Consider the following 17,465-nt stretch of genomic DNA (forward strand, 5'->3'; position numbering starts at 1 on the left):
GTTCACTGTAAGTGATTGGTGGTACTGATGGCATTATTGAAATGCTGGTGTTCACTAAACATGAATGTCAGATAGTCATTGTTCTTGCTATTTTGAATTTTAGATAACATTTTGCACATGCATTTTCACTAAAATTCAGGGTTATGAAGACAAGAATGTGACTCAGGTGATTTTAGTGTATTTGTGTTTTGTTGCGGCTGGGTTTTCAACATGACATGTGCCCACTCGGTATACTACAGGCACACCACAGGCACACACAGACACAGTTCAGCACACACATCCTGCAATTTTGCTCTTATTTTCATCTGATTATTATTTTTTAAACATAGTCTTTCACCAGGAAAATAAAAGTGTGCATGAAAAAAGAGATGGTCCATTTTTATTCCATCTATTTACACATTCTAATTAATGTAAATCTGTGACAAACATGCAAACAATTGGGATTATTGATAAACAAATTGCACTTCATTGACATAAATAAACACCAATCACTCATTACTTTTTACTATAGCCATGATAAAAAGTCATGGGCATACATACTCGGGTGGGATGTCAAAAACTTGATGTGAGAATCATTAATTCGAATTGGTGTTACACACAATATTTTTTGAACATAAATAAAAAGTTGAGGCAAATTCGACATACATGGAAATCAAGGTTAATTTTGGTGAAATCCTTTTCTTCAGTCCGTATCATTCGAGGTATGCAGGTGTGATTGTATATTCCTACTTACAATGCATCATCCTTGACTGCACATCCCCTTGGCTGTTTGCAAACATTTAAACACAATTTCTGCATATCAGTTGACGATGTACAAGTGTGTATGTTCACAGTAATTCCTCATTTTGGTCCCTTGGCAGATTAGCTAACGACCGTATAAATTGACCTTTGAATAGCCCATTATTTACAGCTTATGCATATTGTTATGTTTGACTAAGCTACACTGCGCAACATCAAAACTGCCCTCTTCAAAGCCCTCATGTATCACAAGCACTCTTATTTCTAAAAGTGCAAAAAAAAAAAAAAAAACCCAACAACCCCCCCCCCACATTTTAGAACTACTGTACACTGTCTTTCAGCAGTATGAAGTTATTTCAAAACTTAAATATTTTACAATGTGAAAGAGCGTATAACACCAGCAGTGAAACAAGACGCAGCTACAACATGAACTTCACATATGATTCTCTGATCTGATTCCCTTATGCACACATCTGTGTGATGTATGATAAACCTAGAAGCATAAACTTGAGTTCATGTCATTTCACTCAGTACATCATTCCCTAACTGTTCTTAGGTCCATATTCATGTAGAAATAGCATTTTTAATGATTGTGCCTTTCACGTTGGCCCTTTGTTGGTTTTGGAAGTGGGCTTTTAAGCATTTGCCCCAGCCCTTGTAATCATGTTTAATCATGCAACATGCATTTCAGCAATCAATGACAAAGCACATATACATGTAGGCCTTGACAACATATTGGATGATGAGCCAACTGAGAGTCAGTTCTGTCCTAGGTTATCCTAGGTTATACTCAAATATCCACAGTACATGGGGTCTTCAAGATTGAGATGTTACATTCTTACAATTATGTACAAGCCATGTATTATGGGTCAATGTTTGACTCGAGTCTTGTCCTAAAGTCAACTACTGTAATGAAGCCTAGGTCACCCATATAAAAGCTGGCACTGGGAGAGTAGCATCTTTTTACTTGTAGAAGACTCGAGGGGCAAGTTAGGTACTAATGCTAGTCAATCTGAAGAAATAATTGTATACATACCTCCTAAAAACTAGTTTTTATATTCAAAATTTGTACAGGCAGAGCAATACAAGGGTCAAGAAAACTAGAGATCAATAATGAATTCATTTCTACATATAACAAGATGCAGACACCATTCTGCTGAAGTCAATGAGTTTCGTCTTTGCATCTTACATAATAGAGATGCTAGCAAATCTTCATTCTGCACAATTTTACATAAAAGCATGTGAATGACAAAAAGGCTTACAGATATTGCAACAGTTTTCAAGATCATTGCACATATAAGGTAAAAGTGTAGAGGCAACATGGCACAAAAGGCAAAAATTAGATATTGCATGTTCCATATTTACATACAACTTTGACTTTGACTATGAAGTCAATGAAGTATATATATCTCTTGACCTTTCTTTGAAGTCAAGGACATTCTAGGGTCCATCTTTTGCTGTGTTGTTGGACTCTTTTTGAGTGCCATTTGAGGCATTTTTGTCACCAGTTCCACTGCTGTCTGTAGGCTTCACATCACACAGCTCAAGGTTGTCAGTGGTGGCATTGTCTGCACTGCCATAAGCTGGGTTGACATGGGATGGGCTTTCCTGAATGGCATCCACTAAAGCTTGGCCATCCTCAATGCCATCATTGCGTTCTGAAAGTCAAAAGCACAAAGAAAATCACATTTAATGTTTAGCATCTTGCAACTTACTTCACTCAGAGGAGGGAATTTCTTTAAGTTTTGTCATAAAAGCTTTTCCACTGGCACACAAACCTCCATCTATCTATCAGGACATAATTTGAGGTGGATGAGGTAGAAAGAAGAAAAGGCCTTAACCTTCCTTGCAAATTCTAGTACACTGTATGTGCATAAATGTCTTTTCCCTGTAATCATAGCCATGCCAAAGGCCATATTCTTTTGAAACATCTATGTCTTACATGAATCCTAAAACCAGAAGTTACCTTATCACCAGAAATTTATCTGAAAAATGAGGAGTTGGGGAAATCCTATGAAGAGATTGTTAAATATCAAGGTTTACATATCAAGTTTTATATACGTAACACAAAAACAAAGAAAACTCAACTTCGATTCATTACCAGACAGTACATTTGATAAGGTTTGTTGAATGGGGCATGCGCATGGTCAGTAAAGGCAAAGGAGGGTTGGAAAAGAAAAATTGCGTAATTATTGTTAAAAACTGAAATGGTGTTTTATTATGCCCCATGAGTGGCATCCAGTCAAGTGAACTACAAATGCAAAACTGTGGCACTATGACAGAAACACAAACACAAAACACTCAATCTGACCACAGACACAAACGACAAATAAGCAAACTCTAATCACATATTCAAGAGAAAAACAAAATGAGGGTAAAAACAAAATATTGATAACAGTCTTCAAATTAAACTTCAGTAGTGGGTGTAAACACCAAAGGCATTGTAAACAGCCTGACATCTCCTCCTTATACTGTTCATCAATGTCCTCACTCGCTGTTAAGGGATGGCATCCCACTCCTCAACCTGGAGCTCGTGGAGATTGGCTAGTGTGGACTGGGCTAATAAGATGATCTCCTACAGCTCAGCTGTGTTCATCCTACAAATGTCCTATGATGATAAGATCTGGTCTGTTTGCAGGCCATTCCATCAGGTCAATTCTGTCCTCAAGGATCTCCTTGATGATCCTTGCACTCTGGGATGCTGTTATCCTGTAGCATAGCATTTGGCCCCATGTTAGGAAGATACAGGAGTGCTATGGGCTGATGAACCTCATCTCTATACTGTTGGGCATTGAGGTTTACTAATGGCAGAGTTGGTCTTTCATAGAATGACATACCTCCTGACTCTATCACATTCCTACCATTAAATGGCATTCCAGTGGTGACACAAGAATTGGTTCGCCTCACAGACACCCAAAGGGATGGAATGCATATAGATGAAAACCTGTCGAACACTAAGACAGAGTACATCTGATGGCCAAGGCACTGTGTCTTGCACTGGAGAACAAATCTTAGGACTTTAGGAGGCAAGGCTTGATGCTCACTGGGCGATGTCCAGATGAGTCCATACCTGGCACAACTTGAAATACTAAGCGTTTCAAGGTTTAGACACCAATCCAATTACTCCAGGGTGCGTAGACAAAGAGAACTTGAATGAGTATCTATTGATGAATGCTATATGAGACCACTGTGGGATTTCCTGAGCAACCACAAATTGCCTGACCTTGAACATGACCCATCAGTTGACACAGAACTGCCTTCTGCTCTGGTGAACTTATGTGGACCACACCTCCTCATCTGAAAACGTACCTGTGGGATGGAACAAATGAAGAGAACCTCTCCCAACCCCGACGGGATGCCTCAGTCACAACATACGGATGACGCAGATGAAAGGGACTCCCTTGAAGAAAGAATTTGTGAGTAGCCCACATCTGACTGAGATCTCTGACCTGCTAAATTTACTCAGAGTATTTCTGGTTTTAAACAGCATTTAAAAAAAAAAATCTAATAGAGGGTTCTGGGGTCCTTCTATCAATATGTATATAAATTGTTGCCCTAGTGACAATGCACTGGCTTTGGTGACAAATTTAACCATGAGTTTTAAGATGAAGAAGAAAATGTGCTGTCCCCCGAAGGACCCATCCCTCGAAGTGTTATAAACAGACTTAATTTTGCAGTCATCAATCTAATGACTTAAAGCACTAACTTAACTTATCACTTCTGGTTCTTAAAATGAAAATCTGTGAAGATTTCATAATTTGGGGACTCTGTCTCTTCCTCCTCACCTCCATGGGACAATGTGCCCCTGGGAGACCCCAAGTGAAGAATTTTGCCTAATTTGCACAAATATATTCTCTAGGCGATAACACCTGTTAAGTTTGGTGAAACTCTGATCATGCTTATTCAAGAAGATGAAGATGAGGAAAATAGAGTCCCAACTTGAAACCCATCCCTGCATCTGTAACGAACATACTAGAAACCAAAGTCACCAATCTACTTACTCACAGCACTAACTTAGCCCTCTCTTCTGGTTCTAGATTGATTCATAAAGATTTCTTAGATTTTTGTTACTCATAGCACTACTTAAGTCCATCACTCATGGTTTGACAGAAGATTTGTAAAGATTCCTTAATTTGGGGTTTCTGTCTCCCCCCCCCCCTCCATCACCACTGGTATTGTGCTCTAAGGGACCCCCAGGTGGGGAATGATGCCCATTTGTACAAATATAATCACCCAAGCAGTAATACTTGCCAAGTTTGGTAAAAATCATACCATGTATTGTCAAGAAGATGAAAATGCACCATTTAGGCCCAAATTTTGGACTCCCAGGGCTCCAAGGGGCCTATTTTATATCATGCAATGGGTACTGTGTAATTATTCAAATTCATGAAATTCTTCCGTCGAGATGTTTTCATTGCAACTGATTGACAAATTGCCCTACTGCATGCTAGAAGGATTAGAACCAACACTTGCTGTCGGGTGGAAGCTCGGTGGTCTAGTGGAGATGACACCTGTCCAGAGATCAGGAAGTTGTATGTTCAATTCCTGCTCGAGTATGTACGCACATGATTTTTTATCATGGCTACTACTAAATACACTTATCAATTCAGTGCTTATTTACGTCGATGTAGGGCAATTTGTCAGTACCCGCTGCATGCTATAAGGATTAGAACCAACACTTGCTGTCGGGAGGAAGCTCGGTGGTCTAGTGGAGATGACACCTGTCCAGAGATCAGGAGGTCGTAGGTTCGAATCCTGCTCGAGTATGTACGCCTATGATTTTGTACCATGGCTACTACTAAAAAACACTGATCAATTCAGTGCTTATTTATGTCGATGTAGGGTAATAAGTCCTCCTGGAATCTTCTGAAGGTGGCAGTCCTCCATGATGTGATGCAGGGTTTGGTCAAGATGGCCACAGTCACATGCCAGACTATCCAAGAATTCCCATTTATGTAGGCAGTGACCTGTCCTTGCATGGGGGGTTTGGATGCATTCAGGGTAAGCCACTGCTTCTGAGGGAGGTTGAAACCCTATGGCTTTGTTGTTCAGTCAGTTACAGTGTTTGCAGGTATTAAACTTGAATGGTATTGAAGATGGCATGACATCTGGGTAATGACTGCACATATGCTAGTACTATATCTTGTACAATGTATCACACAATGAATATAATTATTGCTCACATGCCCATGTATTGTGTTTGTGTTATTTAAATGTTTTTCTTAGTCCACATTCTGTCAATTTTTCCTCTCCTTTGCTTCTGCCTGCTCCGATTCCTTTGTGTTCCAAATATTAATGTACTTTTGAGTGTTACATGATAACATCATTTTGCTGCAAGTGAGAGATCAGTTTCGGTTCGAGTGTTGCATGAATGTTTCATTATACATCAGTCCCTTCTTGTGTCCCTCTTTTTGGGTACAATTTTTTATTTTAATTGGAATTGTGATGTACTCACTTCTAATGCTGGACGGGTCTGGCTTGCGTCTGCAGACAATGACAACGACAATTATGAGGATGAGCAGGAAGAGTCCTCCAGCCACCCCAGCTCCAATGTAGATCAATTTGAGATTCTCTTCAGACAGCCCCAAGAACGGGTTACCAGTGTCTGCAGGATTTAAACAAATTTTTAGCTGTTCTACTGGAATAAGCCCTAAGAGTAAATTCTCTACTAAGGCAAATCACACTAGCATATTGGTAAAAAGAATATTGTTAAATTGTACTCGAACTCATACAGATGATTTTGGCGATTGAAATGATGTCAAATATGAGAGACAAATCAGAGAATGTATTAAGATAAAACAAGTGGGTTTTGACAAGTTACATTTGGACACACGCCACGAAGAAATACAAAAATGTATATTGTTTCACATGAAATAACTGACCAGTATAAAAAAGAAACTAGAAATGTGGCTATGGCGACTGGTACGCCTCCGCCATAATGCACGGTTCTCCTAATAGGTCTATAGTACATTGTCTCGACAATGTGTGATGACAGTTTCACATAATATGCAAAATATCAAAATGACAAGTTTGTCACAAATGTGTTTAATGTTCACTTTCTTTGAACTAGGTTTAATTGGATGAATGGCTATACAGTCTAAGAGTGCAGGTATTTGGGGATTTGAGGACTTGAGGACTTGACTTTTGACCATTTTATAAGTTTATGCACTGAGCAATTTTCAAGTTATGGAAAAAGTATAATTTCAGTGTTAAATAGTAAAATATTAACATTTTAAGCAAGCCTTTGACCCTTGACCTTTGACCCTATGACCCTGAAATTCCCAAGAGGATCACTGTCAGGTAGAACATGCATAAATATGTACTAAGTTTCATGATGATACCTAGAGTCACTTTTGAGATATGGAGGAAGAAGTGAAATTCAGCACTTTCACTTGACCTTTTAACCTTTGAACTTTCGGAAAGAAACTTCCCAGGAATTCCCAGAGAATATCTATTGGGAAAAAATGTATCATGTATAAAGTTTCAAGAAAAATCCTGCAGGCACTGTATAAATATGAGGGAAATAGTGAAAATTTGAGGAGTTGACATTGACCTTTGACCCTTGACCTCTGACCCAATTCTCTAGATAATCACTGCCAGTCAGGACATGCATATGTACTAAGTTCCATGAAGACAGCTTGAACTATTTGCAAAATATGGAGGAAAAAGTGGAATTTTAACATCTTCTCTTGACCTTTGACCTAATGACCTGAAACTCTTTCTGGATAATCTTTATTTGGTAGTACATGTATACACTAAGTTTCAAGAAAGTACCTTCTGGCATTGCATAGATATGGGGGATACAGCAAAATTTTGAGCATTTAACCTTGACCTTGTGACCTTTGACCTTGAGCATGTGCAACCAAAAGTTGATAGGCACAACTTTGCATACTCATACATACACATGCCAAGTTTCATTAGGATACCTCAAACAGTTTTTTAGTTATGCTGTCCACAAAATTGATTACAGACGGATGGATGGATGGACGGACAACCTGAAAACATAATGCCTCTGACGACACTTAGTGGCAGAGGCATACAAATGGTGACAAGTGTGATGACAGAAGATGTTACACAAAGTGAAAGATAAGTAGCCCTGTACAGGGCAAAGCAAAGTTTAATAGAGTGGTCATCTTTCACCTAATGCAAAATCTTATTCCATTTCATGAATGAAGATCGGTATTTGATTTTTACACCTTGGACTAACATCTGTGGTCCACACTGCTTCCTGAATACAGTACAATGGCCTTTTTTTTTTCAGGAAAAGCAAATGGTAAAGTATGAGGTGGTTAGTTGAAATTTTCAATAGTAAATGCTTGAGTAGGCACTTGTCACAGATTGAGTATGCAATGCAGAAGTATGCTTATTGTGATATCAAAGGAGTCTGATGGTGCGAAACTGTGAGTTCTATTAAGAGCCTATCATTTAAGTAAAGAAATCTGGTTGATGATGTGAGTGTGAACGATCCAAACCAGCTTGACAAATATGACATTCTCAAGAATGCTTTAAGATATTGTATTGGTGTGTCACAAAATTCATTATACAAGAAATCTCTTTTCTTCATATGAAAAAACCCCCAACAAGATGGCATTGTAAGCCTTGAGACAACCTCAAACAAATAAAGGTAATAGCATTTTCATTTATGGCCCACATCACTGGACAAGCATATACTTTGTCTTACTTTTTTTCTAAAGAAGTAAACTATGACTGGAACAAGGCAAGTGCCAAAATGTGTCTCATCCATTTGCGTAGAAAAAAATTAATATTTTGTAAGTCCCGGAAGTTCATTGACCACGCCTATAACCTTTAACCTTGAGGTGAACTTCAACTCCCCAAGAGACATCTACTTTCCAAGTTTGGTCACAAACGGACATATAGATCAAAACTTATGAGCCACAATAGAAATGCGCCATAAAAACTTAAGATTGGCCCTAAAAGTTTGTTGACCCCTGTCTGTGACCTTTGACCTTGTCATGAACTTCAACTCCCCAAGGGACATCTACCATCTAAGTTTGGTCACAAACGGACATAGGGATCAAAAGTTATGAGCCATAATCGAAACTTGCCGTAAAAACTTAACATTGGGCCCTAAAAATTTGTTGACCCCTGTCTGTGACCTTTGACCTTATGGTGACCTTCAACTCTTCAAGGGACATCTACCATCCAAGTTTGGTCACAAACGGACATAGGGATAAAAAGTTTTGAGCCATAATCCAAACGTGCCGTAAAAACTTAACATTGGGCCCTAAGAGTTTGTTGACTCGTCTGTGACCTTCCACCTCGTGGTGACCTTCAACTCCCCAAGGGACATCTGCCATCCAAGTTTGGTCACAAACGGATATATATACATCAAAAATTATGAGCCATAATTGAAACACACCGTAAGTAAAGTTCATTGACCCCTGCCTGTGACCTTTGACCTTGAGATGACCTTCATATTTAGTAAAATGTGTAACTTTGTATAACTACTCTTCCCTCCAAGTTTGTTTGAAATTGAAGTCCTCAGTAGAGAGTTATTGAAGTTTTTGTAGCATTACCGACGGAAGGACGGACGGACAGTGGACAGACAGACGCCGCAGGCGATCCCTTAGTCTCTCCTTACCTCCGGTGGGCTCAAACAAAAATAGTGGGACTATTTCTTATTCTTACTTGGAGAAAGTATACATTCATTTCATCAAAGTAGGCCTGTACGCAAGAATAGAATTTAAAAGGACAACACATTGTGAGTGTAACAGGCAAGAGGCTGAGAATCTCCCACCATAGAATGTGACATTAGGGCCATTCTCCCGAAAAGTGTGCAAAACTGTGATTTTTGTGTTGCCAACATGTTTATACAGTTTAATTCGATATTTTGTCCCTCAGAAATCAATTTTTTTTACTTAAATTCATCTGAGAGGTCAGACCTGTAAAATACATATCAATAAAGCTATTGGGACATTCGAGATAATATTAGAAATACGATCCGAAGTTTGATGTAACCCTAAAAACCCCATGTTGCCAGGACAGGAAGTGTTCATATAACAAGTTGTTACTTGTTAACATATCATTCAGATCAAATCTTTTGTACCTCATTACATTGCCCCTTGAGTGCCTGAATGAAAAATAATATTACATAACAATATGATGTTTTGATATTCTTCTAAGAGATAATTTATATCATCTTATTATGACTTGCTAAGAGGATAGTTCTAAGAGGAATTAGAAGTTTATTTGATGAAAATCGGTTTTGAAATGGCCGATATATCCAATATAAAGTAAAAGAATGAGTTTCTAACAAAATGTGGTGGCTCATCTCCTTTTATTTGGACATCTTTCTTGTACTTTATTTTGGACATCTCCGTCATTTCAAAACCGTTTTCATGAAGTAAACACTTAATTCTTCTTAGAGTTATGTGCTGTAAAGTATTTCGTGTAAGTGGATTTCGATTATCTTGCAAAAGGTTAAAACCTATACTCATCTAAACCAGAAATGTACTATTGATCACTTATTGTGGCATTTACAAAAATTACCCTCAGACATGTTACAAATTCATTTTCTTTCTCTGCTTTGTTGTGTTTGTGTGTGTGTCTGTGTGCGTGTTTTGTTCCACAATAACATAGAAAGACTTTAAGGGCTGAGTTTTGGTACCCACCTTTTTTTTTTTCAACTTCACAGCAAACGCAACTTCATAAACGGTCTACCTTTTATTATTACCTTTCATTATAATGTTGCATCTTATTTACGTAAAATGGGGTTAGTATTATGATTAAAGTCAAGATCACTCCCTTCATTGCAGGTTTATGTTCTGAAAATGACGATAGGATTTGATGTCTAACAATGTCTAAGGTTTTGCATCAGGTTTTTTAATTATATGTTTGAGTGATCGGGGTTTGATGTAAATCGGTAGTTTATTATGTCAATAAACATAAATACTTTGTCAGATACGTTACCATCGCTTATTGGTTCTTCAGACCTAATTTATTACAGACAGCAACAAAAGAAATTGAATTTATATTTATCACTTGCTTATATCTTTTCCAAATTCATTCTTACCGTCTTCTGTGTATCATAATAACAAAATTTCGGAACTATATCAGAAAAGAAGCATTGTGGAATTGTGCCTGCTTGACTCTCGTATTTCACGTACATCTCAAAGTTTTATTGAAGAATGATCTTATCTTCTATATATGACGAGAACATTTTTTACGTTTAGAAGTGCAGTGTTTTAACGAAAATAATCATACTGTGATGTTCTTACAAGTTAAAATGAATATATTGGCATGATTGGTGTTGGGTTTAAAATTGTATACTAACGGAACGTCTGATGCGTCAGATAGGTTACCACACATCGTTCTTTTTTCGATCCGAAATGTATTTAATCTGGCAGAGATGTTACCTGGCATTTGCTATTTATGAGAAGTATGATACTTGTTCATAAATTTGCATACATAATCAATGAGATTATTGTATAATTCAAATGCAGGTAAAAAGTTAGATAAGGGCAACATATTTCAAGCCGAAATATGTACATGTTCTTGATTTTTATTTAGCCTTCATTTTATAAATTACGATCATTCTTATTACAGATTAGATCAAAGCTGACTCCAAAATGTTTCCTCGATGCTTGTAGACATTTAAGCTTGTAGTTTTACCTTATCATTGCCACTTTAAAGCAAAAAATAAGCAGACAATCAACAGTTTTGTAAGATGCTAACTGGTAAATGGTAACGTATCTGATATTTGGTTTTAATATGCAAAAACGGACTCTACGTTTGGAAATATTTCTAGGAAAAGTATGGGCTCTCAAAAATCATCCATTGATTGTATTGTATTCCTAAGGGATTGAAGTTTCTGAAATGATGAAAAATAAATGAAATCTCTGATGCTGAATTTTTGTCATTTCTACAACGGTAATTGCACACTTTATCGGAGAATGGCCCATGAGATGGATCATCGTGGGGATATGAGAAATCTTTGAGACCATCAATAACCTTGTTGTATGAAATACTGATTATGCACTGTTTCCATGTATGCAAATCTGTGAATTATAAGTCTTTCATAGATTCCGAGGCCTATGTAAGTTAATAACATCCCCTAAAAATTTGAGGATTTGTTTAAAAACAAGGCAAGTGACAAAATGTGTCTAACCCATTCGTGTAGAAGAAATTAATGGTTTTTTTTAACTCCCGGAAGTTCATTGACCCCGCCGATGACCTTTGACCTTGTGGTGACCTTCAACTCCCTAAGGGACGTTTACCAGCCAAAATTGGTCACAAATGGATATATGGATCAAAAGTTATGAACCATAATCGAAACGCGCCGTAAAAAACTTAACATTGGGCTCTAAAAGTTCATTGACCCCTGTCTGTGACCTTTGATATTATGGTGCCCTTCAATTCCCCAAGGGACATCTACCATCCAAGTTTGGTCACACTTTCAGTTCAATTTCAGTTTGATTTTATTTCTGCATTTTTTCATGAAAACAATATCACGTGTATCTGACAACAAAAGAGAGAGAAAAAAAATACATACATAGTAACATAATCATTAGTATTTGGACATCATGCTATCAGATCAAAGAAATTGATGATACACTTATTTACAGGTGAAGAGGGAAAAAATGTAGGATCCTGCCATCTTGAGAAAGTGGTTAATAGTGATGGCAGAATCAGAGATAATAATAAACATATACACATACAAAAATGGGCAATGTTTATGAATGCTATTTGAAAATTGCTCAAACAATAACAATAAGGACAAAATAAGTGAAAATCAATTTCTTTTAAATGCTGCTGTTGCTGCATAAGATATCAATGGTGATTAAACTACAACTGACCACATTTTCCCAAAAAGTTGTTGTAATCAACATTAAATTGTTTTGTGTAAAAGCCATTTACCCTATCATTCTGTTATGTTTTTCTAAATCATATTGTACAAAGCTTAATCAACCATTTGCAATCTTTGAAATACAGTGTTCAACCGTTAATCGGGAACCGCTTAAGGGGAACCCCGCTTAAGTGCAACAAAACCTGATGTAACAAAACTTCCATGTGTTATTTCCACCGCTTAATCAGAACCATGAACTGCTTTATCGGGACAAATCTGGCTGAAAACACGTAGCTGCCTTTTTTTATAAATTCATAGGGTAGGCATTGTAACTTTATGTACTTTGAACTCTAAAAAGAGTTATATTTTGTGGATCAAATGAATAAAGGTTTGTTCCAATGATGCATACCTTTGCCCAAATATGTGTATTTTCTTATCACCGTTTTGTGTCTGCGTGTCATAGCATATGCATACTTGTTGCTGTGGTTATCCACGGGTTTGAGAACTGTACATGGCTTAGTGTGCTGGCCACACTGGGCTTCATGTTGTGTGGTTTGCACAGGCCAATATCAGTCACTGCTTAAGCGGGAGCACCGCTTAAACGGGGGAAAAAAACTTGTCTCCAGACCCCTCCCAATTAAGCAGTGAGTACTGTATTTCATATTTCATGAGCTTCCATGACAATGGAATCAACAGCTAGTGATTTCAGAATATCTGATTATGATTGCATGACTCACCTCCTGATGCTGAAGTAGCAAAGACTTGCCTCAGGATGGTGCCTTTGCCTAGTTTGTTTGTGGCCCACATGCGTATCTCATATGTTGAATTGGGCTGCAGACCTTTGATTTTATAAGTTTTCTACATGGAGAATTAAAAACAAATTACAGTTAATTCAAGTAAAAAGGGATCACATGAAAGTAAATTGTATGTGATTTTATGAGTTTTCTACATGGAAGTTTAATGAGAAATTAATGTAGCCACAGCAGAATTGTACCATACAAATCATGATGGAATGGCTAATTAATCCAATGAGACTTCCATCAGTACAGGCATGCTGTTCACTAAAGCATATCACACAATGTGCCTGGTTGATACCGTTTGCCAACTATTGCTAGTCACCTGGGGCGAACCACTACGGGTCTGCGTCATTCGCCTGTTTTCTTGTGTGGATAGGTGGGGGAATTGTGAACAGTCTATGATATACTGCTTAAAGATAATTCAGTTTCAGTTCAATTTATTTTCATATTTCCACTTTTCTCAAAGAAATAACAAAATAATCTACAGTAATACAACAAGAATACAAAATGTATACAACCATGTCTTTTTATTGAAGTAAAAAAAAAAAAAGGGAGAACATACCAAAGACAAAAGTTAATGGTCATTATCAGGATATACAAAATTGTCAGGATATACAAATTGTAAAGGTGTCACAAGGAAATTACAGACATGCAGTTCTGTATGATAAGGCCTACATAAAAGCCAGCTAATGATAACAATAATAATAATGTAACACTGTAATTGGAAAAAACAAAGAAACTAAAATAAACATTCAGATAAGAATGTATAAAACAATACATTTTCCCAAATATGGGCAAAGTCAACTCTCAAGCCCTTCTCCTTCCAAGGCTATGACCTCACAGCCCTCTAGGCCTGACTTTGTCCACTCATACAAACCAATACCAAGTTTGATTAAGATAGCTCAAAAGTTCTCAAGTTACACTGTCCACAAAATTGCTTGCCAATGAACAGGATGGATGGACAGACAGGATGGACAGACGGAAAGACAACCCAAAAACATAATGCCTCTGGCGACACTTCATGGTTGAGGCATAAAAAGATGCAAAGCATGGTCCAGTGTATCGTTATACTTTTTGCTGATAAAACATTGATTGTTGCCAGCACATTGAAAGAGAGACAGAGAGAAGGAGCAAACTTTTTGCTCTGTGTGTGCCAAGTTCTAATAATATTTGTATTATATTGATTTATTCAAGCACAGGAAATAAGAAAAAAACTTGCTTTCAGCTAAAAAAAACTCTTTTCCAGCAAGTCCTTGCAAGTTACTTATTAGGTTCACAAAGTAAATACAAAAGTGATAGAAATGTATATTGGTACGACAAAGTATTTCAAAAGCAGCAACATCATTCATCCTTCTGGAATATTCTGATGTTTATCTCCATGATCCCCCTATGTATAGGGCCTACACCTGAGGAATACTGTAAAAGTGGATATTTTTGTGTGAGTAATTTTTTCGCGCTCAGCCGATAAGATGAGTTTTGCATATTTTTGACTCCACGGAATCAAGACATTGACTACTAGCACATATGAGAGAAAAAGGTTTGAGGTGACATCATGTGTATGTAGTCCTTAACCAGATCGTTGCTTGGTATAAGAGCCGCCTAGAAAGAGGAGAATTGAAGAGGGAAGTGATATGGGGGTTGTAAGGAGGGCAAAATGTGAAGAGTGGGGAAGTAATGGGCTGGAAGTTGAAGTCGCACTAGTGGAGATAGTAGAGAAGGGAACAGAGACAGTGGTAAGGACGAGTAGAGTGAGAATCAAGTAAGATGTTTGGACATTGTTAGGAGGAGAAAGATGAAATGGAAGGGAAGAGGAAGAGGGAGGAATTGAAGTTTGGAAAATCATGGAGATAGGGGAGAGAAGTGAAGATTCATGAAACCAAAGAGAATATCAAAGTCAACAAACAATGAGGACTAAGGAAAGAGGAATCAATGGAGAAAGGATGAATAATCCCGCGGAGGAAAGGTAAATCAATGAGAGCTAGATGAGACTATGTTGAGAGAAGGGGGGGGGGGGGGAGAGAAAATTACCAAGAGAAGAAGAAGAAGAAAAAGAAAATAAGAGGAATGAAAGTAAAGAAAGTAAAGGGGAGGGGGCTTGGGTGGATCCTAGAAATAAATGCTGCAGAGGAGAGAAAATTGTGGAGAGGAAAATTAATGACAGTTAAATCCTGAAGAGGCTCCTGTGGGAGAAAGGCAAAATGAGAGATTAAATAAAGTTACAGTGTAGTCCTGAGGGGAGAAGCCAAGAGAAATAAACCTGTGAAGAAAACTGTAAATTAATACGGTGGTCCTGAAAATGACTGTTGAGTTGCATGGAAGCAAGAAATAAAAGAAGAAGAAAAGATAAGTAGAGTAGAAACGGATAATAGTGTAGGAGAGAGAGGAAAGATAATTGAAATGGCCGGAGATTGGAGTCGGGATTAGATGGGGTGGAAGCCAGTGGTGTGGATGACTTGCGTCAGTGAGGGCGTCTTCTGGAACCAGTGTGAGTGGCAAGCAGAAATATTTGCATGCTTTTACTTTTGCACTAGTTTGCTGGTTGCAAGAACTGCATGAAAATTTCAACACTGCAAAATTTCCACTTTTACAGCATAATATGTGTGTACTGTGCATGTTTGTGTGTGGCAGACCATCCCCAAGGCTGTCTTCTTTTTTTCTCTCCTCTACAGGTGGTAACCAAGAATGGCATCAAATGGTGTCTGCAGAGTTCTTTCAGAAACTTTCATTTAAAAAAACAAAAAACAAAACAAAACAAAAAAACTAAAAATAAACAGAGGTCTTGTTTAAAATGCCCCTTATTCATATCAGCAAGCATAAAAGTGAATATTTGTAATTGTGGCACAGATCCTGTCAATGCTTTAGAGGAGGTTTTACTTTTTTACAATCCCATTTTCTCAACAGTCTCCTCTGCACCTGAAAAACAAAAGCATTTAACAATACATGAAGGGTTCAAATTGCTTTGGACATCGTATGAAGCTTACCATATTTGGCTCCAGTTTGCCCATGGACCACTTTCCAGTCTTGGGTGAAATCATCCTGTACTCATACTTGATGCTGGTTACTGGGTAACCACCATCTCCAATGACATTCCACTCTAACCTCACATTAGTTCCCTTGGGTTCTAGTTCCAGGTTCAAAAGTGCTGGTACAGCTGAGAGTATGAAAAAAAAACCAAATTAATGTAATGCATGGACAAACATTATTAGAGTTACTTATATCAGCAATTCATAAAACATTTTAATGCTTACTTTCATTGTGGATGATATGTGGTTAAAGAAAATTGTGTACTTACTATACCATATCCATAAGGGCATCCCATGTAAAGTTCAGTTAATTTGTTCTACTGGATAGAGATATGATGATTAAACTCTATAGTATGCTGACCATTGGATCAGCAACCTTTTTTTATGACCGCCATGGGGACCACACATACACATTTTGGACAACCTCAAATTCTCCTCCAATGACATGATTCTTGCCAAATCTGATAGCACATTTTGAAGAAAATGATGACAAGCTTAATTCAGAAAAGGACCCACCCCTTGAACTGCCATGAAATCTGCATTGCCTTGTAGGCATCTGCATAGATCACCACAAGTGTCCTACTTGATTTGGAAATTTGATCTACACTTGGATGCAGTGAACTGGGATCTCAATTTGGTGCCAAATTGGGCCACCACTGTAGGCTGTCCTGAACAATCCACATCCTCTCCATCAAGGGGCATGTGAATGTAATATGACGTGATTGTACTTTTGCTAGGTCTGATTTTTTTTTTCACACAGTCTTGAGCCTTTGGAGCCCATCTCCAGTTCCCTGTGGGAGCCATTTGAGAAATGTGAACAAATCAGTACCCCTCAGGGGCAGGGTACATTTTTCAAAGTGTGGGGCCGACTTTATGGGAGCACAGACTTAAATTTGTTTTTAATGATGATGGGGGGGGGGGGGGGGAAACATTTTCCTGCAGGTGTGTGGGGCATGGTGTCCATCTGTAAGAAAATATATTCTGTCACTTTTTAGTTTCAAGAGAAGGTAAATTGCAAACATTCCAAACATATAATTTGGGGGCTTTGTATCATCTCCTTTAGTGTGCATTGTGCCCCTGAGGCCCCAAAGTGGAGAAAAG

The 17,465-nt window shown here is 37.8% G+C and overlaps 1 protein-coding gene and 1 non-coding gene across 2 annotated transcripts in view; one reads left to right on the plus strand and one right to left on the minus strand.

The window, feature by feature from the left end:
- Nucleotides 1-373: 373 nt before the first annotated feature.
- The window catches only part of LOC140229972 (contactin-5-like), a 99,262-nt gene continuing 82,170 nt past the window's right edge, over nucleotides 374-17,465 (minus strand). The window contains exons 14-17 of the mRNA XM_072310169.1: nucleotides 16,323-16,492; nucleotides 13,282-13,402; nucleotides 6,194-6,343; nucleotides 374-2,396 (exon numbers count right to left, since the gene is read on the minus strand). Coding sequence (XP_072166270.1) covers nucleotides 2,179-2,396; nucleotides 6,194-6,343; nucleotides 13,282-13,402; nucleotides 16,323-16,492 — 659 coding nt within the window. The 3' untranslated portion in view covers nucleotides 374-2,178. The remainder of the gene's footprint in view (nucleotides 2,397-6,193; nucleotides 6,344-13,281; nucleotides 13,403-16,322; nucleotides 16,493-17,465) is intronic.
- Trnas-aga (transfer RNA serine (anticodon AGA)) lies at nucleotides 5,433-5,505 on the plus strand. The gene has a single exon. It is a non-coding gene; the product is annotated as a tRNA-Ser (tRNA).

Source organism: Diadema setosum, chromosome 6, assembly GCF_964275005.1.
Source record: "Diadema setosum chromosome 6, eeDiaSeto1, whole genome shotgun sequence".
Classification (NCBI taxonomy): Eukaryota; Metazoa; Echinodermata; class Echinoidea; order Diadematoida; family Diadematidae; genus Diadema; species Diadema setosum.